This window comes from Gallus gallus, chromosome 24 (genome assembly GCF_016699485.2).
Source record: "Gallus gallus isolate bGalGal1 chromosome 24, bGalGal1.mat.broiler.GRCg7b, whole genome shotgun sequence".
NCBI classification, from domain to species: domain Eukaryota; kingdom Metazoa; phylum Chordata; class Aves; order Galliformes; family Phasianidae; genus Gallus; species Gallus gallus.
The window spans coordinates 3,028,764-3,056,103 of NC_052555.1; the positions used below are offsets into that span (position 1 = coordinate 3,028,764).

At 44.5% G+C, this 27,340-nt stretch overlaps 1 protein-coding gene across 14 annotated transcripts in view; it reads right to left on the bottom strand.

The window, feature by feature from the left end:
* GRAMD1B (GRAM domain containing 1B) overlaps window positions 1-27,340 on the bottom strand; it is a 110,824-nt gene that overhangs the window by 77,808 nt on the left and 5,676 nt on the right. For 11 of the 14 annotated variants that reach the window (XM_040652143.2, XM_015298155.4, XM_040652146.2 and 8 more), the window contains exon 2: window positions 4,712-5,562. In XM_040652143.2, coding sequence (XP_040508077.1) covers window positions 4,712-5,073 — 362 coding nt within the window. In that variant the 5' untranslated portion in view covers window positions 5,074-5,562. Of the gene's footprint in view, window positions 1-4,711; window positions 5,563-27,340 lie in introns of those variants that run through there. The other 3 variants (XR_006932100.1, XM_040652147.2, XM_040652139.2) reach the window with 1 other exon arrangement.

The window sequence follows — 27,340 nt, forward strand, 5'->3', positions numbered from 1 at the left end:
CTAACGTTCAACTGCCAGCCTGCTGCGTGCTCCCTGACCCCTGCATGTGGGCAGCAGCTCAAGGCAGCCCCAAAGGGAGCCCTGACTCAGGCTGAAGTGGCCGAAGTGACCGCTCCATTTCTGGTGGAGAACTGCAAGCAGAGCCCACAAGATGTCACTCTTCCCCTGTAAATGGGTCGGGGGTTTCTGTAGTGTTTTGTGGATTTGCTTTTTCGGTGTTTGGGTTTTTAGTGTTATTAGTTTCCTTATTGCTTTTGTAACAGCACTGTATGAAGTTGACCTGATTCTCTCCTAGCAGCCTCCACCTGCTCCAAGGCCTCGGAGCTCCTGCTGCTCATTTCTCCAGCTTGTCTCCTAGCAAAGCTTCCCTTCTGAGCCCTGAACAGGTGTGATTCTGCCTTCAGACATCAGGCTGCAGCACAAAGAGCAGTGGTCCCTGGGCTAGCTTTCCTACGCCCAACCTGGGTACCCCCCCTGTAAGCCAGGGCAGCACAGCCCTACCACACACTGTGCAGTCCCACCTAGGACACAGGGTGCTTTTCCCTGACACCAGGAGCCTGAAAATACATCATCTGCCCCTGATAACTACATGCTCAGGTACTAGACAGCATTTCTTCAGCAATTCTGTATAATAAGTGGCTTTAATGAGCCCCCATGTAGACTTTAGGGATCTAAGCCCCTCAAATCTCTGTCCTCTTCCACACAGTGAAAAAATCATCTGTTGTTAAGGTAGAAAGGAGAACAGGTTGAAGATTTCACAAGAAAAAACAATCATTCGCGAAGTCCTTGAGCGGTGCATAAGTTGGTCTTTGAGACTGGAGTTGGGATAAAAAGGTTACCCAAATTCATGACATTTGGACGGAGGTTTAAGCTGTGTGCTTATGTACACACAAACGCATGCATTTCCATCCGTATGGTGCAGGGAGCACCACATGTACACACAACCTCCTAACCCCACAAAGAAGCACTTGCTTTGTTTCCCCACTGCATACAATGTGGTTTTTCCATCAGAGCCAAGGCAGGTAAACATTATGGCACACAGCAAGGGAGGAGAGATTGCACTTGCTGTTCCCACACCCACATACTCCATCATTCTTCTTTTCCCACGCATTTCATAGTAGAGTGGACAACTCAAGAACAAGAACTTTTTATTGGCTTCAAGCTATGAAATAACTTCTTACCAAAAACCACAACCAAGAACATTCTCTAAACCAAGGGATAGTTTAGAAAGCCAACACTGGGTTATTACAGCACTGGGTGCATGGGGATCTCTCCACAAAGCATGCACACACCTCAGAATTCAATGGCCCTCGTTATATACATTTCACATACAACTATTCATACAATTCCCACAAAGTTCCCCATTCTGTACATATTAAGCCCAACGCTGCACCCTCATCTGTCACTCGGAAGATACCTGCAAGGATGTTGAGGCACACAGACAGCTCTTTGGGCCTCCCGTATCTCTCTGGTTGCTCTTTGGGCCTCCCCTCTCACACCAATGGCTCTGTTCTCACCTGTATGGAGCACCAAGGGGTCTGTTCTTTGAGTAACAACAAAATTGTTCAAGTATTTTAGCATCCAGCTGGGTGACAACAATATATCCTAACCCAGAAAGAAAACCTTTTCCCTGTACTTCTGAGCTTAACTATGGCCAAGTGAACCAGATACATTGGAAAGGGTGCAAGAGAAGACAGAATCCCACTCTAAACTCCAAGGAATTATCACCATCCTTTCGAAATAAAATCGTGGCAGGGACCACGTTCACAGCTTCTCATTTACTCACAGATGAAAACCTTCTCACAAAACTTTGCCACGTCCATTTCAATTAAGCAGACAACGGAACTTACCAGCAAGAGAGGTCCAATATAGCACAGCCCAACTACCACTCCTGCAATGCTGGCAGTCCCAGCTGAAAGTTTACTACAGTCATACAAGGTGTACCTTTGACCCTCCCATGCTCACCCACTCATCTAAGCTCAAGAAGTCTCTCCGATCAAGGTTTAAAGTTTAATGGAATACAGACATTGCAACATCTTGCCCTCCTGCCACTGGCCAATGCTCAAGACAAGAAATTCAAGAAACTCAGTGTAGGAGAGGAAAAACAACCAAAAATCAGCTGTTTCCCCTCTCACCTATTTCACTGCAACAGAGTTTTGTATGGAAGCCTTTCATCCAAGACTGGGAGCCCCTCACATGAAGAGAAAGTCATTTAAGTATTCTGAATATTAGAAAGTGCAGCTATGAAATTGCCTAAGAAGTACAGAGCAGCTGAAAAGCAGAGCTATTGTTTTATTATTGTATTTCAGTCCACTGCAAGCTGACCTGCTTTTAAAATGAGTGTTCCTCTGAGATGGTGGAACAACAAATTGCTGCTGTTATATTAAATATGATTATAAGGAGATAGAACAGCATTGAGAAGTAATACAAGGGGAAGCTTCATACACAGACATTGCAATTTTATACTAAAAGTGGTTCAAAGTCTTGGGAAATCAGCAAACAGCTTCTTATTTCATTCCAAGGCACTGCAACGTTACAACTAGGATTCATAAGGCCGTTTCTCAAACCCCACACAAACACTGAGGCTCCAAACATCACCTGAAGCTCCTCAGCACCTTCTCAAGCAGTAAGTACAGATGAACCATGTCTCTTAATGGTTAAATCTGCAGAGCTCACTTCCATTGCTCCTCCATCTCATCGCTCCTTTACTTCCTACAAAGCCAGCTTGGTTGCATGGACAATTTTCCCAAATCCAAAAGATTTCTTTTTTCCACCGCCTTAAAAACAGATGCTCTGGTGGAACAAAACCGACCTTATTCAAATCTTGAGACCAAAAACAAGAATCCAGTTTTGCACCACTTGCAAGATCTTCTTTCTAACAGGATGACAAACAACAGACAGGGAGAACTGGTGAGAAGCTGCCTGCATCACTTAAGAAATCATTCAGTTATCCATATAGGCCCCTCAGAGCAATCCTGGTGTCACATCATCATGCTTACAGGCAAGCATCAGTTACATGAAAAGCCCTATGTCAGAAAATGGCTTCTTCCCACTGTTCCAGTGGTGTAGGCAGTGCTAGGCTCCTACGTACACTCCCTTCTGTTTAACAAACAGCCACTCTTTGGCTCTCACTATCAACCACCAAACAGTTTGCGGAGAGCCAGTCGGTAAACAGCCCTAAAAATTATACAGCCTACTAAAAACCAGCCGGTGTCCTAAAATCTTTTATAGAATGGAGTTCATTCACTTGGATGCTCGCCGGGTGCTGACGGTCAGAGCTGCTGCTGTGGCTCAGGGCTGTGAGCAGTGCGTGCATCAGTGGAACACATCAGCTGGTGCACAGCTTGCTCTCAGCTAGCAGCTCTCCCTGGAGAGCCCTGCGGAAATCCGGCCATGTGATGGGGTACAGGCTGCTGGGCTCCAACATTATCATAATTAATTGCTGCACGGGAGCCACGCAGTACTCCCTTTTGCATTTAAACAGCGCAGTATGTGACAACCAGCACCTGCTGCAAAGAGCCAAACCGCACTGGAACAGCAGCAAGGAAGAGCTGAGTTATTAGGAGTGCAGTGGCTCAGTGCACAGTAACCCAAACCAGGTCGGGTTTTTCCCCCCCTGCACTGGAAAGGGAAAAATACCATTTGATATCATCATGTGTTTTCCATTGTAAGGGCACAGATTTGAAGCCTGCTACATTTGAAGGAAGGAGGTGCCATGCTGGCTTTGGTATGCTAATGCCAACTAATCCATCCACTGCGGTGGCTTTTTTCCAGTCAGCATTTCAAAAACATTACCAAGGTTAAGGCACGGATGCCTTTATGAAGATGAGTAAAGGTGTCAGCACAGCCACGCAATCACCACGTGTACACACATTTACTAAAGTCTGTCTTTTTCAGCCCCTTCCCATCAGGCACATTGTTCCCTTCAGACACTAAAAGCAGAGTGAGCTACACTGTACGATGCAGACACCAACCGCACCCTCACAGTTTGATAAGGTAAAGCTTTTTCTTCATATGTCCACTCAATAACTCACTGGGCACCCATTCTGCTGCACTGACAAGCCCTTGGGAGTCTTGGAATTATTTGTCCTCTGCTTTTGAGCCAAAGAACAGAGTAACTTTCAGGTCTGGAAAGCAGCCAGGAGTTGAATTAAGACATCTTGACACACAGACCCACTGTGTCCATCCTCCCCTCGTTGTCCCAATGCCATCAAGTGAATGAAGAGCTCCAGAGAATCTCAGGGGAGAGATTTGACCATCATCACAAAAACAACCCAACAAGAAGAAAACACACACCAGCAAGGGTTCAGCATCACCACTCCCTGTCCAGGTAACCCCAGCTGAGATGTCACTGTTCTCTCTCCTGAAGGTCTCTGCAGGACACCCCGCAGAAGTCAGTCCCACCACCCAATCTTTAAGCACCATTTCCTTCACTGAGACACAAGTTCTTTTTGCTTGACCTGCACTGCCTAGAAAAGGTACAGGGAAGGCCACAATGAAGGACTGCAATGCTGTTTCCAGCAGGCCCACCATTTGCACGTACAATGATGCCATTCGATCCGCCATCACTAAGTCCAACCCATCGCATTACCCATTCCAGCCACTGGGTGAGGACAAAGCCCTCTGGAGAGCCACACCAAAAGCTCAGCAGGCCCTACCCACTGCGAGGGGCTGTTTGGGGAGCAGGGAAGGGAGATGGCCACCAACGTACCTGCTCTCACTGCACTCCTTCTTCTCTCTGACACGCAGCCACTTCCGCAGAAGGAAGCGCTTGCGGCGCGGGGAGGCACTGGGTGTGGAGCAGTTGGACCAGGGGGTGTCCTCATCACTGGAGGGGGTGATCTCAATGGATGGGAGCTGCAGGTATTCCTTGCTGGAGGAAGGAGAATCCTGATAACTGCTGGCCTCCAGGCTCTGCTCCTGCACATTCTTCATCCGCCTCATCTTGAAGCGCTTCCTGCGCAGGGTGGGGGTGGATGAGCTGGACCAGGCACGGCTGCCCTCCACCACCTGCTGCTCCGGGACTTGCAGGGCAGGGAGCTGCAGGGTTTCTGTCATATTGGCAGCTGGCATCAGGTGCCCTTTCTCCTTCTGCTCCCACCCCCAGGCACGCTAGCTCTGATCTCAGTGTAAGCCACACCACAAAGCCACAAGTTGCCTTTCTGCTCCCTCACCCAGTCCAGCACCAGCCCTCCCTCTCACGCAGGCAATCTCGTGTTCCTCAGGTGCTTTCATTTAACGAGCAGGGGGTGGGGAGGGGGGGTGTTCAGGACTGACATGCCACAAGGAAAGCCAGTTTCAAGTTTCTTTTGTCCTTCCCCTCTCCGCCAAACAAGGTTCCTCCTCCCCCGGTCTCTGAAAGCAGCAGGTTTAGCACCAGGACATGCTTGCAACAGCTTGGCTCACTTTCAGATTGTTTCCCCCCTCCTCCCCCGCCCCCCTTCCTTTGCTTTCCGTCTTCTTTGCCTAATGTTGGTTCAGGCATAAACTCTCCTGGTGCTGTGCTGGGATACTCAGCTGTGGTCTTCTTAAGAGACGAAGCAAGTATGGAGCGGCGTGGAGCTGTGAGGAGGTCAGAGAGAGACAAAGAAGGAGGGAAGAAATGATACTAGATAATATCAGGAGAAGGAGGAGGAGCAGCAGCAGCATGTTCTTTTTCTGTAGCGGATAAGACATGTGCAGGCAGCTGCTCCAAGCATCACCGCACTCATAATCCCAAGGGACAGGGTTTATATTACCAAATATGCTGCTGCTGCAAATCAACTGAATGACAAGGGTACGAAGGAATAATAACTTTCTGTGGAAGCCAATTGGACAGGCCTTCCCCTCGGCCCACCTTCCTGCTTGGACAGCCCACCCTGTGCAGGGAGGGAGCAAGCAAACTCGGGCTTGAACAGCCTTCTTGCAAGGCTAGGATTTGTTGTCCCCATTGACTGCTCACAGAAAGGGCAGCGAAGGAGAGGGACTGAGGAGAAGCTCAAGGGGCAGTGGCAGCAGGTGGCACCAGAACTGGGAGGTTGGCTGGTTTTCTAGCTCAGATTCATATGGGTGTAAGCTGACAAAAGGGAGTTCTCGCAGGGCGATGCTGCTTCCAAAATGGCACAGTGGGTGATGAATGGTCTCAAGGTCCAGGAACAACAAAGACACCACAAAGACAGTGAAATATGCAGGACAGATTCAGACTAGGATAAACATACATGCCACGTGGAAGATCTGAGTATGCTAAGGAGGCAAACCCAGGGATCATGCATTGGGAGGAACAGCAGTATTGGGACTGGCCTTACAAAATTCTGCTAATGAAACCAAATCAGTAAGAACCACCACCACGAGGGATTCTCCATCCAGATCCCCTGCATTCTTCAAAAGCTCCTGGATGAAACTGCATCGAGATGGATTTGTAGGTGAGAGTACTTAAAGAGGGCAACGACAATTCAGCTGCATGAATTCTAAGCGCGCTGTCAGAACAAAACATCCCAATTAATCTGACACAGCTTTAATTTTCACTCAACAGCCAGAACATTAAAAAAAAACCACACCGATTTCAGGTTAAAAATAATATTTCTGTTGACCCAAACCAAAATATTTTGCTTTGCATGAGCTGCCTCAAAGTTTTGCTTGAAAATAAACCTCACATGAACTTGGAACATCAGAAACTGTGGAATCTGGGACATACCTAACCGAACATGTCAAAAAATAGGAAGATTTATAGTGTCAGGGATTCTTCCCCCTTTGCTCCTAAATCCTACTTTGTAGCACTGCCTTTTTTGTGCTCTGCTTCTCCTTTATGTTACCAGCTTGAGCAAAGCTTGAAATCAACATCCAGAGCTTTGGCCACCTGGGTGCCAATATGCCAAGCATGATCAGAACATCTTCCATAAACACCCCATTTAAATTAACAAATATACAGGGAATAAAACAGTTAAATCTGAGACTCAAATAGGGAGCAACCTGCAGTCCAGTACTCAAGCCACCTGTACATACAGAACCTTATCAACCAGCTGTTAACTCACAGAAAGCCCCTTTCAGTGCATGGCCACACACCTGTGTGTCCAAAAGCACTCTATCATTGCTAAACCTTAACCAAGAGCAAATACCTGCAGCTGCGAGGGGGATATTTCCTGCTTCATTTCTCACATAACAAAAAGATGGTAGGAACAGAAAGTGTTTTCCCCTTAAATCCCACCCACCCCCCATCCTCTAGATGTACTTCCATTCCTCTCCCATGAAGCAAGCAGATGAGCAGCCCTTTGCAGGCCATCACAAAGAAGTTTTGTTCCATACATGAGTTTGATTTCCTGTGGAATACTTAATCCAGTAAGCAAGATTTTAACACTTATTCACAGTTACTTCAGCAATTAACAGGGTCAAAATGTTTGCAGCTCTGCATGCATTCTTGCTTTAGTAATAACTCACACAGTGTATGCTGCCAACCCTCAAACTCCCTACAAATATGACCTAATTAGTCAACCAGACTCACTCTGTATTGCTCTGGGCCATCGCTCGGAACTGCTTCTTTAGCAAGGCTGAACCCTCACACTGATCTGCTTGTTAGTTACAGCAGTTTCTTCACCCTCTGCTTCATTAAACCCCACTGGGAACCCCCTCAGCAAGATGGGATCCATCCCCACTCTGTTCACACACAAACACAAATAATTCCCTCTGGCAGTGCCAAGGGAACCTGGTTAGCACAGGGTACATGCACCCTTAATTCCAAGTGCTTCACTGATTAGTAAGCAACTTATTTGTTCTCAAACATTCTCAGGACATTCTCATTGAGCAGAGAAGATGCCGACCACCTGTCCAGTCCTCTTAGAAAAAAAACCAGGAGCTGTGTAATAGGAGAGACCACTCAAGCACCTGACCCACAAAGTGAGACATAGCACCCAGGATCAAGTGCTATTTCTGTGCAAATCATGATGACAGCACTATTTAACTGCTTCCACGAGAGCCTCTGCTGCTGCAGCAGGACTGTGCCCCAGCAGAGCGAGCACAGCAGCAAATGGCTGTCAGCCCTACAGCTTGATCAAGGATATTGTAGAATACTGCTCATTTCCTAACACAACCATTCTGGACACGTTTCCAGTGTCTGTAGGGGAGGACTGATAAGATGAATAAAGAAAAACGTCCCCAGAAAAAGTAAAAACCTCTTCCCTGAGTTGAGAACACGAACTAATGGCAGCCTGTATTCTTTGGCAGTCCTTCCCACGTGTTTCAAACAAAACATCATCCCCAGTAGAATAATACAGCATGTCAGGGCTATGAAAAGGATACATATTCATCCGCATTTATTTTTCCATTTCAAGAGTTTTCTGCAAGAATAATCATGTTTGTGACAGTACAACATATGCCACAGTCAGTTCTGGTGTAGGGATCCTTTGGCCTTTGTGTTTAAATGAGACATTTAACAACTTAAATGCCAAACTTGTGGATACATGGAAGGAGCACCAACCAGCTGACCATTCTTGACTTCAGCGCCCTACAAATCTGTCCCTTTAAATCACAACACACCAGCCAGCAGTTGCTCCCATCTGAACACATGCAGTCCATTTTATTTTGGACATGCGATACCAGATACCTGCATGTGTTGTTCTCTGAAACCCAGGGACTGCGTTACAAGACAGATGCCACAAATTTCACAGGCTGCAGGGTGAGAAATACCAGCAGCAGGCTGACCTCAGTGCATTACAAAGCAAGATGGAGGCAATCCTGTAGCCTAGTCACTCCTCAGTTCTCCCACCCCTGCTACAACGTCCATTCAGGACACGCTGGTATCTCTTCCACAAGTGGCCCAGTTCAGAAAGCAATATACATTGTGCAATGACCACAAATCCTAATGGCTTGGGTTGAAGACCATCTCTGCACTGCTTCATTTCCCAAAAACATGCTGGGAAGGAAGAGGACTGCATTTTTCACCTTCCATTCCATGTGGCCAAAGAATAGATTACTTACAGTTTGACCAAAGATAATAGAATAGTTTCCAGCCATATTTCCACTGGACAAAAAAAAACCCAAAACAATGACTTTTGGACAAATTACATAAACTTCACTGGCCATAGACTTCAGCATGTCTCATTTCAGTCCGTAATTGGGCAGGTCAGTACCAAGACAGGGAAACCAATGCCTGTTACAATGGCCACAGTGCGATGGAAGTCATCGTGTCCAATTTGAGATGACACAAGCTCTGCCACAAGAAACATTACACTATGACTGCAGCCTGGATTATTTGCTACCAGACTTCACATTTTCTAAGCCTTCACTTTGTGCCAGGGCTTTGTCTCATTACACTTACACCACACACCTCGTTGTAAAGTGAAACACCTGGATTGAAGTCAGCTAACTAATGGCCTTAGAAATAAAAAAGTGGCATATACATCGTTCTACCCCATGTAAAGCACAGCCTCTATGTGCTTTACACTACCCGTGGTTAACCTGATGCTGAAGTTCCATGCCCACCACTGCCTCATTTGCCATCAACAACCCACTTCTACCAGCAGCAGTAGAAATGAGTAATAACGTGGGTTGCAACAGGCTTAATTGCATTGCATCCAACCTCTCCTAAGAGAATTGCATCTATAGAACTTCTGGGAATGTTTTATTACTTTATATATTGCTTGCAGGGGTTGAAAGAGGTCTGATCCCCATGGTGCTTTCTGCTGAAAGCTACCTTGTACCCATTGCTCTCTCACCTCCCCTAAGAAGCAATTCTCACACCAAAAGTAACCCTCAAAGACTCCAATCTATGAATTATTGCTAACACAGTATCACACAACTGGAGGCACTCAAACACAGCCTCCTGCACAGCTGCAAACCCCAGGTTCTTCAGTTATCATCCAGAACCCCAGCAACCACCAGTCACCAACAGCACAGCACACCACCTATTTCTTCCAGCAGTAGGACAACTCTTTTATAGCACTTTCCATCCAAACTGAAATAGATAGCTGAGCCAAAGACCAGCAAGCAAAACACATGAAATTGCTGTCATGACTTTGCAGTGATTCATCAGAATATGGCAGTGGAGCAAAGGGTCAAGGGCCTTTTCCTCAGTTTTCTTTTCCAGTTAGAACTGGAGCAGATTATCATTTTGCACTGCCGACTTACACTGCTACATTATCACATGAGCATCACCAAAGGCTCACTCCTCCTCTAGCAGAGGTTAAATGTGATCCCATACAAAGCACAGGTGATTGTCTGAATGAATTTGCATGGGAGCCTGGCATTTTTGCTTTGCCTCGTATACACAGTGCACAAACAAGTGACTGTCCAAATTCCTTGGATTTCCACTACCTGCTCAGCACTTTCCTAACGGGTCACAGCTCACAGCACACACCATTAATCACAGAGCAAGCCTGTAAGTACAAAAGGTCTCTGAACAGTACATTCTTTCCTACTCAGCTAAAATATCTGCTTCACTAGCTCGAGTCAGTCCAGTTTGCTGTATTTAACCCAGACCCACACAAAAAGAAACATGGCAGAAGTTTCTCAGTGTGTGCATTTGGGAAGACACAAAACTGCCTACACACAGTTGTGACAAATCCTCAAAGCCCTCTTTAAAAGTCATGAGCATAGCTAAGATTAATTCCCCCCCTCCCCATAGCCACTGAATGACAGAAGGACAGGAAAGGTTTTCTGCAACTAGTAAACTCATTTTACAGCTAGTGTAGAGAGATTGCTTTAAAAATACCACTCCTGTCCATCACCTCAATTATCCCCAACTTCAGCAGTGAGGCTGCTAGAAGCTCATTTCCTCAATTAGACAAATGCCTGAGGAAAGCTGTCATTTCTCTTCACAATTGTCAGAACAGAGCTATTTGGGAACTACTTCATACAATGCTGAAAAACATCTCCTCCAGCTGACTTTGCCATTCACACATACAATCCTGCACTTAACTGCTGACATCAAGACGAAGCAAGGCCATTGCCCCACATACACAGCACAACCATCACACATAGCATGTAATGCTGATACAAATTCTCTCCCCGCTTGGGTTATATGCCATGAAGGTGTTTGAAGCAAGGTATATTTACAACCACGAAATTAACTCATGTTTCTTGCTTGCATAACAGCAAGCACATCTATAAGGTGGTACGTGCACCACCAGCAGGTAGCAATTATTTACAGTGGGTGAACAGGGAAAGTTCTACACAGATCAAAATCACCATCATGTGCAATGAATGTCACAGTGGAGATGCCCCATTTATCACATATAAGCAGAATGCTTCAAACGTGCCCCTCAGGCACAAGTTTTACCTGAGTATGCATGTGCAGGTGTGAAATCTCTGATAAACACCTCCACAATCCACTGGCAGGAATGTAGCTGATACCATACACCTTGGAAACAGTCACTGCAGATCATTTGGAGACGTGACAGATGCCACCCACCCTTTTACAGCTGCATCTTCCCAGCAGTGTTTTTGTCATTACACGTTCATTCGCTAAGATTAGTGATGCCTTGGTTGCAATTGTGGTGGTTACTGCTGTGGTTTAACCCAGCAGGCAGCTGAGGTCTGAAATCAACTCCATCCCAACCCAAACTATGGCAGTCAGTCACACCTACTGATTTAAGCTGGAGATAAGCTAATTTTTTATATACACACAGATGCAGGATGATGATACATACAAAGATGCGGGTACCACAGACTCTCTTGCTGACCTAGTTCCAAACAACTGCTGAGGATCAACCGTCTCCAATGGTCATCATTCAGCAAAACAGCTTATAGCTGTCAGGTTATGTCCCACTTGCCAGAAATCTGCTTCCCATGTTTTCCTTTCCCAGTACCATGCAGCTACGCTCAGACTCTGCAGAAGCCCTCAATCAAGGTCAGATCCAAGTGCTCCGGGGCAAAGCTCACACTAACAACACCCTCACAGTGCTCTATTTCATCTGTCTGCATGGCTTCAAACACCAGCAACCACAGCCAGCTAAAAGTTTGCTTATTCTTTTGTTTGTCTTTCAATATCAAGTAGCAGCAGGATCAGGCAGGTGATACTTCTTCAGCTGTCTGAGTTTTTAAGTAATGCTGAACCACTAATTCCTGTGTTTCTACACTGAGATCTTACCCAACAAGCATGTTAGAGATCAAAGAAGGGTTTGTACCATGCGTCACATCCTATACCCTGCAGACAGATCCTCCAAACTTCCTACATGTGTTCCACCAGTGTAACAGTTCAGCTTACCAAGTGCTACCTGAAAAGGCTTTTCCCTCCCTACACTGAATGCCAGGGAGATGAGGCATAGGGTAGACAGCACTGCTGCTGAGATTGGGTGTCCGTGTTCCAGGATACAATCCTATTGCTCTCATTTGTCCTTCAGAGAGAGCCATTCCACATTCTGTCTCTATTTCCCTTCCCTAATCGAGATTAAGATGGCTGTCTGACGTGTTGGAACTGTGCAAGGTTAATTTAGGGAAGTGAATATAAATCACACAGCCATCCTCGAGACAGTCAAAGCCCCTGCAGGGCTGAGCCCACCTGATCTAACAGAGCTGAAGGCTCTATGGTCTGTCACCCACAGGAGTGACTGCAGTCCAAATCAAGGCTCCATCTGCATATGGTGAATAGAAGATACAGTTCCTTTCTTGACAGCAGCTAAGGCATGCATTGAAATCCCATTGCTCTTAAAGAGGACATCTGATTTGGTGAAAATTAAGAACCCGTAAGTTTTAGAAACCCTGCTGACCTCTTCTTATTCCTTAGGAAATTCAGACTGAGGATTGCACTGTTTAATGAGTTGATATCTCAGCATCTCCAGTTTTATTATTATACATTATGCTGATTTCTCTCCTACCACATCTGAACTCTGAGAGGCTGTGACTGAGAGGAAAATATTCTCAAATTAAGCATCGTGCTGGCTGTTTTCCTATGACCCCTCTGCTTTATTCACAGCTCCTACTGAGTTTCATAACCACTGCCACACACTTAACATAATCTTCAGTAAAGGGCAAGTTACAAAATGGAAGGACATGAACCTATATTCAAAGACCTTTTTAAACCAGGAGCCAAGAAGAATGGCATGTGGTACCATTACATGCAGCACTGCCAACGCAGAGAAAAAACCCTAAGAAATGAAAGCTGCCATATCTAACAACAGCAAATTACAAGCTACTTGCTAGTGGGGCTACCCTACCTTTTCCTTCATTCCCCTAATAAAGGCTTTATGTGCCATTTAACTCAGTTCAACAAGACAGCTTCTTAAATTTACAAGGAGTCCGTTTTTCCAACCATCTCAGTAGTGAGGAATCTGCAGCACAACCTCTCGCTCACCCTGAGGTTTCTTGTTGTGTCATGAGCCCCTGAAATGATATGCATTTTTACACTCAGTCTGCGCTCCTCCTCCTGCCTTCCCATGTCCGCAGCCCAGCAGATTCTCTTTAGCCCAAATAGGGCAGCAGCACAACACAGCTGCTGGGGTAACCCCTACCAACAGGGCCCTGCTGCTCTCTAGTGGCTACAAAGCTGCAGGCAGGGTTACTGATGAGCTTCAGATACAGCCTCCATAGAACCTGCTTTAAAACGGTTCTTTGCCTCCAGCATCCTCCGTGGACATACAAGATACTATTAACGCAGTGTTACAAGTCTTCAACATCCTTAGCTGCTACTATTACCAGACTCCTTCATCTGCAGTCAAACTTTATCTTATCCAGAGCCCACAGTTCCACCACAAAAGATCTCTCAACCCTTAACAATCCTGTCCATCAGTTTGTTGGACAACAGCACAAATCCCTATGAGATCACTTGGAGCACTGACCTATGGGTTGCCAAACATTCCAGACCCTACAAGCCACACACTGACATCTTCTGCCAATAGCCACTGACAGATACCACGTTCCATGGAATAAGGGAACACTTGGCCACTGAGCAATGACAGACATCCCAATGCTCCACAGACATGGCTATGTCTGCACTGGGAATGCAGAGAGGTCTTCAAGCAAGCCAGACATGCCTGCCAAAGTCAGTCTTTCTCCCCCAGCTGGGTTGTTAGCACTGTTCATACTCTTTGGGAACTGACAAAAGAATTTTCTTGCCCTTATGAGGTTTGCTTTTCTTCCCACATTCCAGTTGCTCATCTTACATTCTTTGACATCAGCAGTTTCAATGCTCATACAGACACTAAGGCTTTTCCCGTGGGTCTTGCTGCTGAGTACAAGGTGTTCTTAAGTTATGTCAGGTTCGCCTCCAAAGGACAAAAGCTTAAAGCAGGTGCTAACAGATCATGGACCGAATTGTCAGAGGAGGAGGAGATAAAAACAGCAAAGTGTACATGGCCAGAACTGGGATTTTTTTCCTTCCTTTTTTTTTTTTTTAAGAGTTATTCTGAGGCAGTCTTATGAAGAAAATATCCTCTTCCTGGGCAGACATTTGTAGAGGAAGCTGAAGGATCTAGTTGTGTTTATCCCCTTTCCTCACCACCTTCTAAAGAGCTGAAACCAACTGCCACCCCAAAATTGAATTATAGAGGACAAGTTGGCCCTTCTTGCATACTTCTGCTAAGCAAAGGAGAACTAAAGGCAAAATTTTGGTAGAATGTGAGAGTAATCACTGAGACAAAGGAAAGCAAATCGGGACTTTGGCATCTGCCACTCATTGAGCTGCTCTGCAAAGTGAATCAGTATCTGCATCTCCCACTCTGCCCAGTCTATCGAACCTACAAACCCAAGGCTTCTTTTGGAAGCAAACTGTTCCTGGATTTAAAATATTAACCACTGCTAATTTTAGAAGTGTATTTCAAGTGGGAGGAATAGGGGATGCAGGAGATATGTGTGAACATAGGTGGGAATAGCATCATTCCCAGATACTTCTAATTGGGACCCTTCACCTTTCGTAGAACGGGTTTTAGTTTTTCCTACTTAAGGCCATTCAGTACTTTTTAAAGACAAGATACAAGCAGAACAGCTTCTGTTCCTCAGGGCTAAATTCTACCTATGGTAGGATGGAAAAAAAAAAAAACAATCCCAGCAAACAATGCCATCACATTTGGAAAAGAATCTGAAAGCAGGAATAGACAAAAACCTCTGGACTGTGAATTGGATTTCATTTCCAAAGTTGACTCTTAGTTGGAAAATTATTCAGCCTAGAGTCAGCATTTGAGTCAATAGCCTCTGCAGGAACGAATGCTCACAGCATCTATTCATTAGTTATAAATACACCTGCCATTCACTCTTGCCTGCACTCAGTTTTTACTCCCACTTCTCAGCAAACCTGTATAAGTTTTGAGTGAACAATGACATTTATTAGATAAGAAAAGAAAAAAAAGCTATTTCTGGGCCTCTCATCAGCATGCCTAGGGCTAACCTGTACAACAGCACCTTTTTAAAGGTGTCAGAAAGAGGCCCACATTAAATGGCAGAGAAGAAAGCCCCAGCAAGAGGAAGCGAGGCATGAGATAAATGTCTTTCTTTAATACACTGGGATCTGGCAATTATCTACTTTGGATGAATCAGTGTCTCTGATGCGAATCACATCCAGTAATTAAATCTAAGGCACAGAGCTTATGTAAGTGCTTGATTTAGGTCTAAAATAACGAATGGACTTTATAATTATGCACAGTTTAAAGAGTACTGATAGCAGTAGTATGGCTGCCAATGGCCAAACGATTCCTGAATAGTTCTCAGAGTAAAGCATTTTGTTTAAATCCTAAATGTGTAGTAAGAAGTAAATCTCTTTCTGTCTTTTGGAAGAGGGGACCATAGACCTGACAACTGTCACTCCATTGGGACTTCATCCGCCCCCAAAGAGAAGGGCCATGAATTTCTTTCCTTAAGAGATGGCCTCTGTTCCATCTTTCATCTTCATACAGAGATGCCACATCCCCGTGGTTTTAAGTTATGCCTTGGTTTATCCACTTTGGAAAGCAACTGATGAGCATCCAGGATTTATTTCAATTATATAGAATTACCATCAGAATCCTACAGTACAGCACAAGTAATTAACACTTCTATCAACATTCATATAGCACAAGCATGGCATGGGGCTGTGGGGAGGGATCTGTCTGTACTCATATGTTGTTTCTGCAGTCATGGTTCAACATGGCTCTGTTCACATAACCCTTTTATGATACAGAACTGTATCTACCAGGAGTTTTCAATGGCATTTGTTCAGCTGCATCAATTAGCTTTTATGATAAGAATTCCCAAAGCACCTTTCCCAGTGTTCATGCTCAGTGGAAATCAAGTGCTGTGCAGAAGTTAGTGGTCCTTTTTTCCCCCCAAACTTAAATGGACAGTCCAATCAAGTATATAAACAGCCATGCAGCTGTCTGCCTGAGATACAAAACCACTTCTAACAGCTCAGATCACAACAATCCGCCCAGTTTAAAGAATAGGGCACTTAGTGAGGCAGAAGCGCAGCCAGATGGACAGGCAGGCTGGGCCTCTTCCCATCAAGAAACAAAGATTCAACAACAGCATCTGCTTCAGAAATGCAGAAGGTTTCTGTCACACAAAGACAAGCATCATCTGTCGGTCTCACATCACACAAGCCAATTCACATGGAGGAAGGATTGAGATTGAGTCAGACATTCTGCTCCTTCTCCAGAGGAGTTGCACCAAGCTTTTGAACACAGAAGTCAGCCCCCAGGAGCAGGAATCTACACGACGTGTCTTTTTTCCCCCCCACATCAGTGTATTTTAAGACAATTGCAGGAGTTGGGTATCTACTGAAGTGGGCACAGTATGAGCACTTCCTCAGCAGGTGCTTACAACAGCCCCTTTCTCAGATGAACCTACACAAAGCAACAACAACGAGAGAAAACCACAACTCACTCATCTCAGACGGCTTGTTTAGAATGACACTTGGGAAGGGAATCAAGAGAAAAGAAACAAATGAAGATGTAAAATTAGAGCTCAATGCTGCAGTGTACCCAGTGACAGCAGCACAGCTGTTCAAACATTAATGCAAGCTGAGTCAGTGTTTGTCTCCTTCCCACTACCACAGTGGACCTCAGTGATGCAAAGCCTGGAGCCAGCACGGCCTCCAGTTCAAGTGGAATTGTTATTTGCCACCAAACTCCCCCTCATGTAGAGCAGTTTCCTCTGGTTATGTGATAGACTCCAACGAGAGACTGACCAGCTGAGGTAGGAGAAAATGACAACTGAAATCTTAGTTCTTCAAAGACTGCCGCTGACACCACGCCTGATATCTGATGGCATAACACTTCCCCTGAACATCAATGCGATCTGCTAATTATGGGCCAACACAACCACTGGAAGCAAACAACTTTCACCTAGTCCTGCATTGCCTGCAGTACATCCTTGATCAAATCTTTGCCATACATCAATACAAAGACAAAGATACCTTCCAGGAAAGAGCTTGGGGGATCTCAGGCAAAACAAATTCAAGCTAGGTGTAATTAAAAATGAGACAGACCCATTTAACTCAAGCCTCTAAAGGACGTGAACATTTCAGTAACAATCAGACACACACATGAAGATCCTTGAGATCCCTTGTCATACTTTCCTGAGCATTTCCATCTGTCCAAGCAAGTTCTAATCACTCATCTTATTTTTAAGGGTTGAAGAGCATCTAACAGTCACATAAATACAACTCTGATTCAAATCCCATATACTCACCAAAGCATTTAAATAAACTCACTTAAGTATCACTTTTGTTAGGAACTGTTATACAAAGTCAGCGTGTGACATCATGGTGCTTTATAGGAAAAGCATTTAGACACTAATTTCAGTAGCAAACAACTCCTCATTCAACAGTTTCCATTGCAACTACAAAGCCATTATTGCTCCATGCAGACTAGCACCCAAAAAACCCAACTACAACAGGCAAACTTGTGTAATACCCACTGTTGCATATCCTCTACCCATGGTTTTCTCCCTTTTAATAGCTGATCCTTTCTGGACCGAAATTGTCTAAGTGCTCAATACAGCACACATTTGAAATAGCCAGTATGAAATGCACATGGTGGTGCAGCACTTACAGGGTTAAGTGAACAGCAGAAAACATAGGCAGTCTTCCGTGGCCATCTTCATCAGGGAAACCTCTAAAGCACAGCAGTGGGTTCATGTCAGCACCTTCCAGAGCTGCAGTGGAGTGAAGGCACACTGTGCGGACTTGTATATGGCCAGGAAAGAGGGAGGTGGGGGAAATGGAGCAGGAAGGACTGCAGGATCATAGGAAATCCTGCTGAATGGAGGATGAATTTCAGGCAGGATCTTCTGTGGCTCTCCCTCCCACCACTATCCAAAGAGCAGTTTCAAAGCCAGAGGAAACAAACGATGAGGTTACGACTAACAGAGTTCACATTTATAACACTGGCCCTAATCTGTCTGCGACTGCAGTAAGTTAACAGCTTGTTCTGGCATTTCAGCAAGCACAGAAAGCAACTGCAAGCACCAACTGCTGCTACACAGCTGCCATGGGGCCGGAAGGAAAGCAAGTGGCTGCAAAGCAGGACCGGGGCCTGCAGCACCCAGTGGGTGAGGTTCTGCTCTCACACGTTGCTCCCCTCTGCAAGCAACCTCTCTGCAGAGATTCCTTTCTAGGACAGAAGGCAGCACTAGGAAGAGATGCGAAGGAACATCTTTTATATGAAGACGACCTTTTGGACAGGACTAGGGATTTCATTCATCATTTTCAGGGAGAACAGTATGAGCTGATGAATAAGAAGTTATATTCCTGACTGCTCTTTCCTCTCTCAACAAGTAACTACTGGACTGCAGCAGGATTTGGGCTCCTAAGCAACTCTTCACTCACAGGTGCTGCTAAAATAAGCACAAAGGTTAAATACAGGACTTGCAAACACAGCTGTCCTTTCTATTCTGCAGCTGGACCACTAATGTGCAAGCACATACACATGAGCAGCTTTTCATATGCAGGCACAACCTTTCATATGCATTATCATGACAGAGCGTGCAATTCTATCTAGCTACAGATCTATACTTGCATGAATCCCTCCCCATAGGAAATGCCATCTATTTGTGCTGTCAACCCACCAGCTTTTGGTGGTGGCTTTCGTACTGGAATCCTGCGATAGGATACTACACTTCTTAATGAGGCAATGCTCTATTTCCCCTCCCAGTTTGCCTTCTAAGGCTAACTAACCCGTTGAGGGCAGTGTTCCTCTTGTGCACGGGATCTGGATACAGGAGTGCCAACAAAGCCAAGCTCTTCTATTTATGCTTTTGACATAGGACCCGAGCAAACTCCAGTCCAGAAATCAAATGACATGGGAGGCACAGACCATTCCCTTTTTGAAGCTACTCTGATGTTGCCTTTGTACAGTACCCAGCACACAGGTTCTCTTTCAGTTAGTAGGGACTATTTAATCAGCTATAAAAAGGAACTGCAAGATTCTCCCTTCAAAATCCAGGCTATTTTTCCATAGGACTGCTCAGCACATGCAGGACTGTGCAAAGATCATTAAAAAGATTACAAATTATTCATGGGTCTAAGTTTAGAAGCCAAGTATAGCAAGTGACTGCACACAAAATAAAGGGAACTTGATCAAGAGATTCTCAAGCTTCTGCAGTGACAACACGAGGGAACAAAAAGTGAATTGAAGCCCACAGCATGCAACAACAGCTGTTAGTAATCCAAGCAGCAAAAAGGCACAGGAATGCTCAACTGATGGCTTACTAGGACATGCTCCATGTTAGTCACCTTCAATTCAAGAAAAGGCAAGCGACAAAAATACCAAGTGCTACAGATTGGGTTGTTTGTTTGATTTTAAACTGAAGACTGAAGGCATCAGTTTTCTTCTTCAGGCATTTCTGTAATGCAATAATTGAGAATCCACCTCCAGACATTCACAGCACTTCAGCCAAACTCAAACTTTCCACTGCCTTCCTTCTATTTATGAGTCACCAGTAGAGCCTTCCCATTGTCCTCTCAGCATCACTGAATTACACTTCCCAGTCACTGAAGTGACACACAAATGTTTTCTGCATCTTTACCATCTCTAGAACTCTTCAAAGCATCTTTCTATACTAAAGCCACAGCATTTGATCTACAAATCAGTCCAGCCAACAAAACCTAATCAGCTTAAGAGCAAATGGAACTGAACAAGTACAGCAGGCATACGGAGGATGTGCTTACCTTCAGCTAAGCAGCACAAACACAAGATCAGCGGTTTCTGTTAAAAATATATGATTCTTCTCAGACCAAATTGAGGTTATGTAGGTGACTGGTTTGGGGGGCAGGGAGATGAATGCAGCACAATGGTTTCAGTCCACATAGGATCTACCTCTACATCCTCCCTTGGGTCATTTCCCATGCATCTCCCCTCCTCAGCTCTGTTTCTGACCAGTTCTATCATCCAGACCTTTTGCATCAATGCCATCACACACAGCCCCATGGATCAGAATCCGCTATTTCAGCTCCACAGTCACTTCCTCATCTCTGTGCATCTTCCACCACCAATGACCTCCACCTGCTGGCTCTCCCAAAACTGCATGGGAGATGCTGCTGCTGCTGGTGACAACTTCCCAACAACTCATAGTGAATGAGTTACTTCAAGTCCTCCCACTCAAATATTGAAAGCTTAAAAAAGAATTCTTATGGATTTATAGGATGTACTCCCATCTTTATGGAAGACCAACATTAGTTAAAAAAAATAAATGATATAATTTCATATCTCAAATACACAACATGACACTATTTGATTAATTGCTGGAAATTCCTAGGTTATTTCTTTCAATAAAAAACTTTCAGAGTTTGAGCTTAAGTCAGGTGGTGCCTGAGGCCTTTTTCAACATATTTAACACAAGGTGGAATAACAGATCAGGCAGTGAACACTGCCATCATGTGTGTTAGGAGCACACATCCACACATGGAGTTTATCAAGTTCTTAATTTGCTTAAGATACCATGGGCCTTCCTTCAGAAGGTTTCCATGGAAACCTCAAATGATGTCTATAGGGGAACAGAAAAAAGGTTTCCTAAGGTATGGCTGGAACAGCTCCATGGAAACGAGCCCTGGCTGTCAGAGGAGGTGAAGGAGGCGGTTGTGTGGGAAGGAACTGAGGTGACTGTCATCTGTGCAAAACAGGAGCCATGCAGACCAGGTTAGCGCCATCCAAACATCTGCTGCCTTGCAGCTGGCTCCATAACCTGACAGCACAGAGCTCCAGGACAGCTTGAGGTCAGGTGTTGCAGCTGATCCCAGTGCCACAGGCCCGGGGGAGGTACACAGACGTCTGCCTGTAGGCACAGTTACAGCAAACACACTGTGCCACTGCTAAGTTTAGGAGATACTTCCCAGAAATTCCCATTTTCTTCACAGATTAAGAGAAAACCATACCAAAACATGTTATTTTTGGGTTGCAGTCAAGTTTCCACAGGTAAGGCTCAGCTGCACAAAGCATCTGAGCCTGATGCAGTTACTCCTACCATAAATATATCGTCTCATGCTGGAATAAGCATTAGAACAGATAGAAGCCAAAACAAACATATTGAAACATACATAATCAACACATGCCAGTCTACTAAACTTGGATATATTATTTTATGTTGCCTGTTTGAAACTATCCAAGCAGCTGACTATCTGCTCCTCCACTCCCTAGCTGCAAAACTGGAATGCTATCTTAGCCAAGACCCAAACCCCTCCTTGAGCATGCATGAGGATAAGTGAAGTGCAGGGGATGTTACAAAACCATTAAGTAGTCTCAAATTCTCCACAGGAAAGTCAGAGCTTTCCCAACATCTGGCTGCTTTGTCCCTAATTTGAAAGGAAACATTCTGTGCAGTTACGAGAGGCACAGAGTTCAAGAAATATATAAACAGTCCCCTTTCCTTTTTTCCCCTCCATTTCATTTCCCTTTTCCACTCCCTCTGATTATGCTTAACCAGAAGGAGTTTTGATTTCAAACACAACCTTGGAGGCTCACTTTAACCCATACAGCTGTACCCTGAATTTGTGCAGTGCTGACACATCCCCCAGCAAGAGCTCAGGGCAGGACAGACCCATACAAAGCACTCACAAAAGCTCTTCCTCCTTTTTATTACATTAACATGCAGCAAGGCCTTTCTTAATAAGATCAGAGTTCCAAGGCACACAGCAGGTCTTGCCCTGCACTGAGCTTTCCAGACCCTATTTTGCTTTTGCATCCCTCCAGGGCAATTCTCTGACCTCTTCCTACCTTGCTCCATTTCACATTCCTCACACTGCTTGCCAAAACTTCACACTCTTCATGTTAAATTCCCTCATTACAGCTCAGGAAGAGCCGTCCTCGTCTATCTTTCAGTAAATCCCACTCTAAATCCTCTCCCCCACGCTTTACAGCTTGGCCATTTACTGGCTTTCTGGAGAAGACAGCTTTCTCCACTGCAGGGATTTAAATCCAACCCACTGAAAATCAGAGCATCGAAAACTCAGGTGAATGTCAGTTCACTGGAACAGAGCCCAGAGGTCAGAGCTGAAAATCTGTTGTTTTCAGTAGATGCTTTGAGAGAGAATCAAAGCTGAGACCTGGGCTGCCATCATAGGGAGAACCAGCTCACAATTTGAAGTCTTGACTTTTTGCAGCCCTCGGTTTCCATTCAGACAAACAACTTCAGCAAAGAATTGCTGAAGTGAACAGGAACAAATACATGAGGGAAAGAGATGAATGTTAAGAAGTAAACACTTCTCAAATAAGACGATGCTGCATACAGCTTCCATGGACACCTGTACTCCTCTAATAACCACTTTCACAACTCAAAAGCACAAACAAGCCTTGCTCATCTTGGACTGCCAATCACACAGTTACACAGATTGTATAAATATGTATAAGACATCAGTGTTGGACAGTCTGAAGTTAAAACATTCTCTGCAGTGGGGCAATTATGCTTCTCTCCTTCCCAAAGATAATGGAAGCTGAATAACGTTTTTCTATGACAAATTGTGGGTATCTTCTGAATACATCTCCTGTCAGAGCTGTGTTGTCTTCTCGCCACACCAAGAAGCTCTGCAAAGTCAGAGCACAATTAGTTCTTAACCAGCTTCCCAAGCTGCCAGCGTTATGTTCTCCCCTGCTTTCTCTCCTCAGATCACTTCATTACTGCCCAACACTGATGCATTAACTTGCATTCTCTTGTTTATACACTCTTCAGTATACAAGAAGCCATGTTCTCACCCTTTAAAATACCTAAAAAAAAAAAAAGAATAGGATCATTCCTTAATCCAAAACACTCATGTAAGTACAGGGGTTCATGGTTTAATTTCCTCCTCAGATATGAGATCCAGCCAAGGAGAATAACCCAGCTGAATGAAACCCCTAAGAATAAGATTATCTCGGGAATCCTGCTAACGATCAGAGGGTGCTAAAGAAAGGAACAACACAGTAACGATTAACAAGTTATTGAAGAGCTTTACTAGAACACACACAGATGGCACACAGACAGTCAAATGCTACACATACATTTTCATGACATTTTGGAAGCAGCACATTTGGATTTGAATACGCCAAGCTGTTACTCAGAGCAGCTTACTTGCCACTGACAGAGCTCTACCCCCTTCATTTTCATATTTAAGCACATCTGCAGCACACATCTTTGAGCATGCTCATAGTAAAACTATTAACATGGATTTGCTATGTTGCTGTGATTAGTTTTGCTCTCAATTTTCAGTCTGGAGTCAGCCTGGAAGAAGCAAAAGGAAGAACAGTAACCCCACACACTTAAAGGAACAGATACTTTCTGAAGCTTTCCTTACTCCTGGATCACAAAAGCAGTAATTCAAGTGACCCTTAGATGCTTTGCCAATTTGTCAATGTTTTTTTTATGAACTCCAAAGCTATGTGTGTTCTCTATCCACTACAGAGGCTGAAGATGAGCATATTTGTCATTCCCATTCTCACAAACCAATGCAACAGATGAAGACGCCCAGTTCCCATTTTAAAGCAGATCTAAGCGCCCTTTGGCAGTTTTCCAGTCAGCTGTCAACTACTGCAGCAGAATCCTTGTCTGTGGCACTGAAGCACTGGACAGAAGGCCACAGGATCCGTGCAAACAGTTATGCGGAATACTGAAATGTTTTTACGAAGTGAAAGCCATTCAGCATTTCTTGTTGGTGCTGATGGGGTTTGTTTGGGCTTTTTGTTTGTTCCAAATGGGGAATTGGTAGAGAAGAAGTGTGCAGTCATTGAGCCAATCACTACTGCCCATCTAAAGATAAGAGCCGACCCTGGAGATGCTGACCCCCAGGCTGCTGCTATAAACCCTAGGTTATCCTGAGGCTAACTGCAGAGCTATGCCACAAAACACACATTCGTTATTGCTATGTTTCTACCAGTTCCTTTAATATTATACTAAGTACCCTTATGTGAAGTTCATTCCCATAGCAAATAGGGAAAGGAAAATGCTCTCCTGTGGACACAAACAAGTGTTGGCCTTAAGCAACCTCGTCTCAATTTCTCTTCACTCTTCAGGATGAAGGGATGTCTCCAGAGAGTCAAGGGCACTAGAAAGCAGATCATCTCAGCAATAATTACACTTGACATTCAAATTACAGCCCAGAATATTTTCATTTAAGCTTTCACAAAGTAACAGGAAATAAATACATCAATAAACATCACAGAAGAATGACAGGCTGACATGACAGCACTGTCGAGCTCCTTAGATTCCTACACTTAAGATTCATGAATGGAGGAAAGGGAAGCTAAAAAACAAAGCTAAAACCCACTTGTTAAACTCAGCTGCCTCTTAAAACTAATGGATTGAAGGAGGCACTGCAGCATCTCAGTAACAATCACATGAAAGCTACGTGGCATTTGAGAATTAACAGAGAGTAACTGTGCCACATTTCCTTGGGAAGGGTTTTCAAGGGGCTGGACATTGACCCAGAGCACTTCAAGGGATCAGCTTCACTGAAAGGGTTCTTTAGCAACCTTTTTTCCCCCCCTTTTTAGTAACAAAAAGGTTTCTTTAGTTGCCTGAGATGCACAGGCGCTCTGAAGTCCTACACTCAGTGCTTCAGTAGAATCTTCATCCAATCCTTTTTCATTTCTGAATTCAAGATTTTCTGTTTGGTATTAATTGACCTTTTGACAGTGAAGCCAAAGGAGACTGCTAACTGGAGAACAACGCTAGGCCCTTTAAAAACAAGGTTTGCCTTCAAAGGCAATATCAGCCACCAGAAAACAAGAGCACTTATTTCTTCTCTGGATGACCCTTATCTTGCATGCATTTTCCACACACCAACTGCTCAGTCACACCACCCAGCTCACCCTGCTCAGCCTCAGTTCCTTCAATTATTGGTCAGAGGAGGCACTGACCTGATCTGCCTCTTCCAGCTCTGACATTATATGGTCTTGGAAATAGAGCTCTATGGGCTCCTTAGCTCAGGGCAGCACATGAATACAGGGCTCCTCCTGACTCGAGCTACACAGACAGCTCTGAGAAGCTGCCAAAACCCACAGGAGTTGGAGCGTCTCCTAGCAGAGCATGGGCAGAAGCACTCAGAAATCCACACTGCTGCACTGCCTTCCAGAAGTTCCAAGAGAAAACCTTTAGGGCTGCTGTCCCATTTTGCCCTCATCTGGCTTTTCTGAATGAGAGACCAAAGCTGCCTTTGTACCACAAGGACTCATTGTAAAGTTAGGAGCTTCTCTCTCATTGGGCTACCAAGGTAGCGCAGAGCCTCCATACACACTTGTCCCACATCATTCTTCACAAAGGAGAAGTCTTTTGACAGACTGCTCTAACACAAAGCAGGATTTTTTATTTCCTTTCTTATCCAACCTGGATCCCAATGTCTTCTTTGGCAAAGACAAGGAAGAGCAGATGTTCAGTTGAGAGGAGTTCATGACAAATATTACACATTGGTTTCCTATGCTGTACAATATAGAAATTAAAATGAAAGCCAATGAAGAAGATGGCACAGATTTGGTGACTGATTTTGTAACATAAGCAAACACATCGCTGAAGAAACGGGGCAACTTAGCCAAGTGGAAAGCATCACAGAACTAAGTAACTCAGCAGTAGAAATTCCCCTGAGCTGAGGAATTTGTTTCCCTAGCCTACTGATTTATATCTCACCAACCAGTCAAAGCTGAGCATTAAATACTGGTTCAAGTATTGGGTACCGTCAGAGCCAGGGAAGTCTAAATATCTAAAGATAAAAGGAAACTCATAGGAAGAATCACCTAATTCATCAGTTTCTCCACTACATTAATAAGTTTGAATGTGTACATCTTGGCTGGATGACAGCTATGGAGAGACTGCAGTGACTCATAAGGTAAAACATCACGCAACTCGAGTTGTTTAAAAGAGGTCTCCAGGGTGTGAAATACAGAATAACGGGACAAAAAATGAACTAAGGGAATTAAGCAGAGGTTTCTTTCAGTCATAACACAGCTGAACTCCAGGATGGAAAGGTAGAAGAGGGGTGTGGGTTGTAGCACAAATAAGAATTAGGGTCATCTGTAAAATCTATCCAGACCCAGGTTGCAGTTTCCACCCTGGTGATGATAAACAGATTATCCTACAACCATTTCCCAGCACAAAGGGTGGAACTGGTTACTGGAAATAGCAGTCTCTCCCATGCTTTTCATCATGACTGGACACAACCATGGAAAACATCACACTAAACAATCACACACACCAGGAGTAATGCAGAGTCGCTGATTTTCTCCATCCTACCGCCCACTTTCCCAATAGGGTTTCTAAACCCTAAGTAAAGAAACAATGATGTGACATGGTCAAAACACCAAGCCCTGAAATTTCTTCCCCCCACAGCAGGTCTGTTGGTAATCCTGCCCAGGTAGATTGGTGGGCTCTTTTTGAGTACAAAAGCTGACATGACTACTAGCAAGCTATTAAGCATAATCTCAACTAATACACTAAATTCTCGCTCTTTAGTAGAGCAGCATTCATGCTCTGAAAACTCAGGAGGAGGTAACGGCAAGTCCCAGTTCTATCCCCACTTCACTGGAATGACAGAATTCACAGTAAGGCAGATAAGAATTACAAAAAAAGAGCTGTGCACATGTCAAGGCATGTCTGTGAAAGCATCCCATAAACACCTCTGATATTTTGAAATAAAGTTCACTACATGTTTTTCCTAAACACCCTACAGGGATAGTGACCCAAGGGAGTCCATAACCAAGTGTTCACATCTTGTGAGAAGAGAACCTACCTCTGGACACCCTAAGGGGAAGCTAAAAGGAGCTGCAAGTCACATAGAAGTAATACCTGAAAGTATCAACAAAAAGAAAATCCAAGTAAGTTTCATGACTTGACCTTTCAACTAATTCTTCCTTTCTCTACACCAATTTCCTCATACATAGTATAGAGAAAATGTACAAAGCATCAAGGCCCGCAGGCTAGAAGCAGCACTTGGGTAAAGCATCAACACTGAAAATCAACAGAGCAAGTGTAACAGAGCTCCTGTTTCTCCCCCTAGAATGCATGTTTG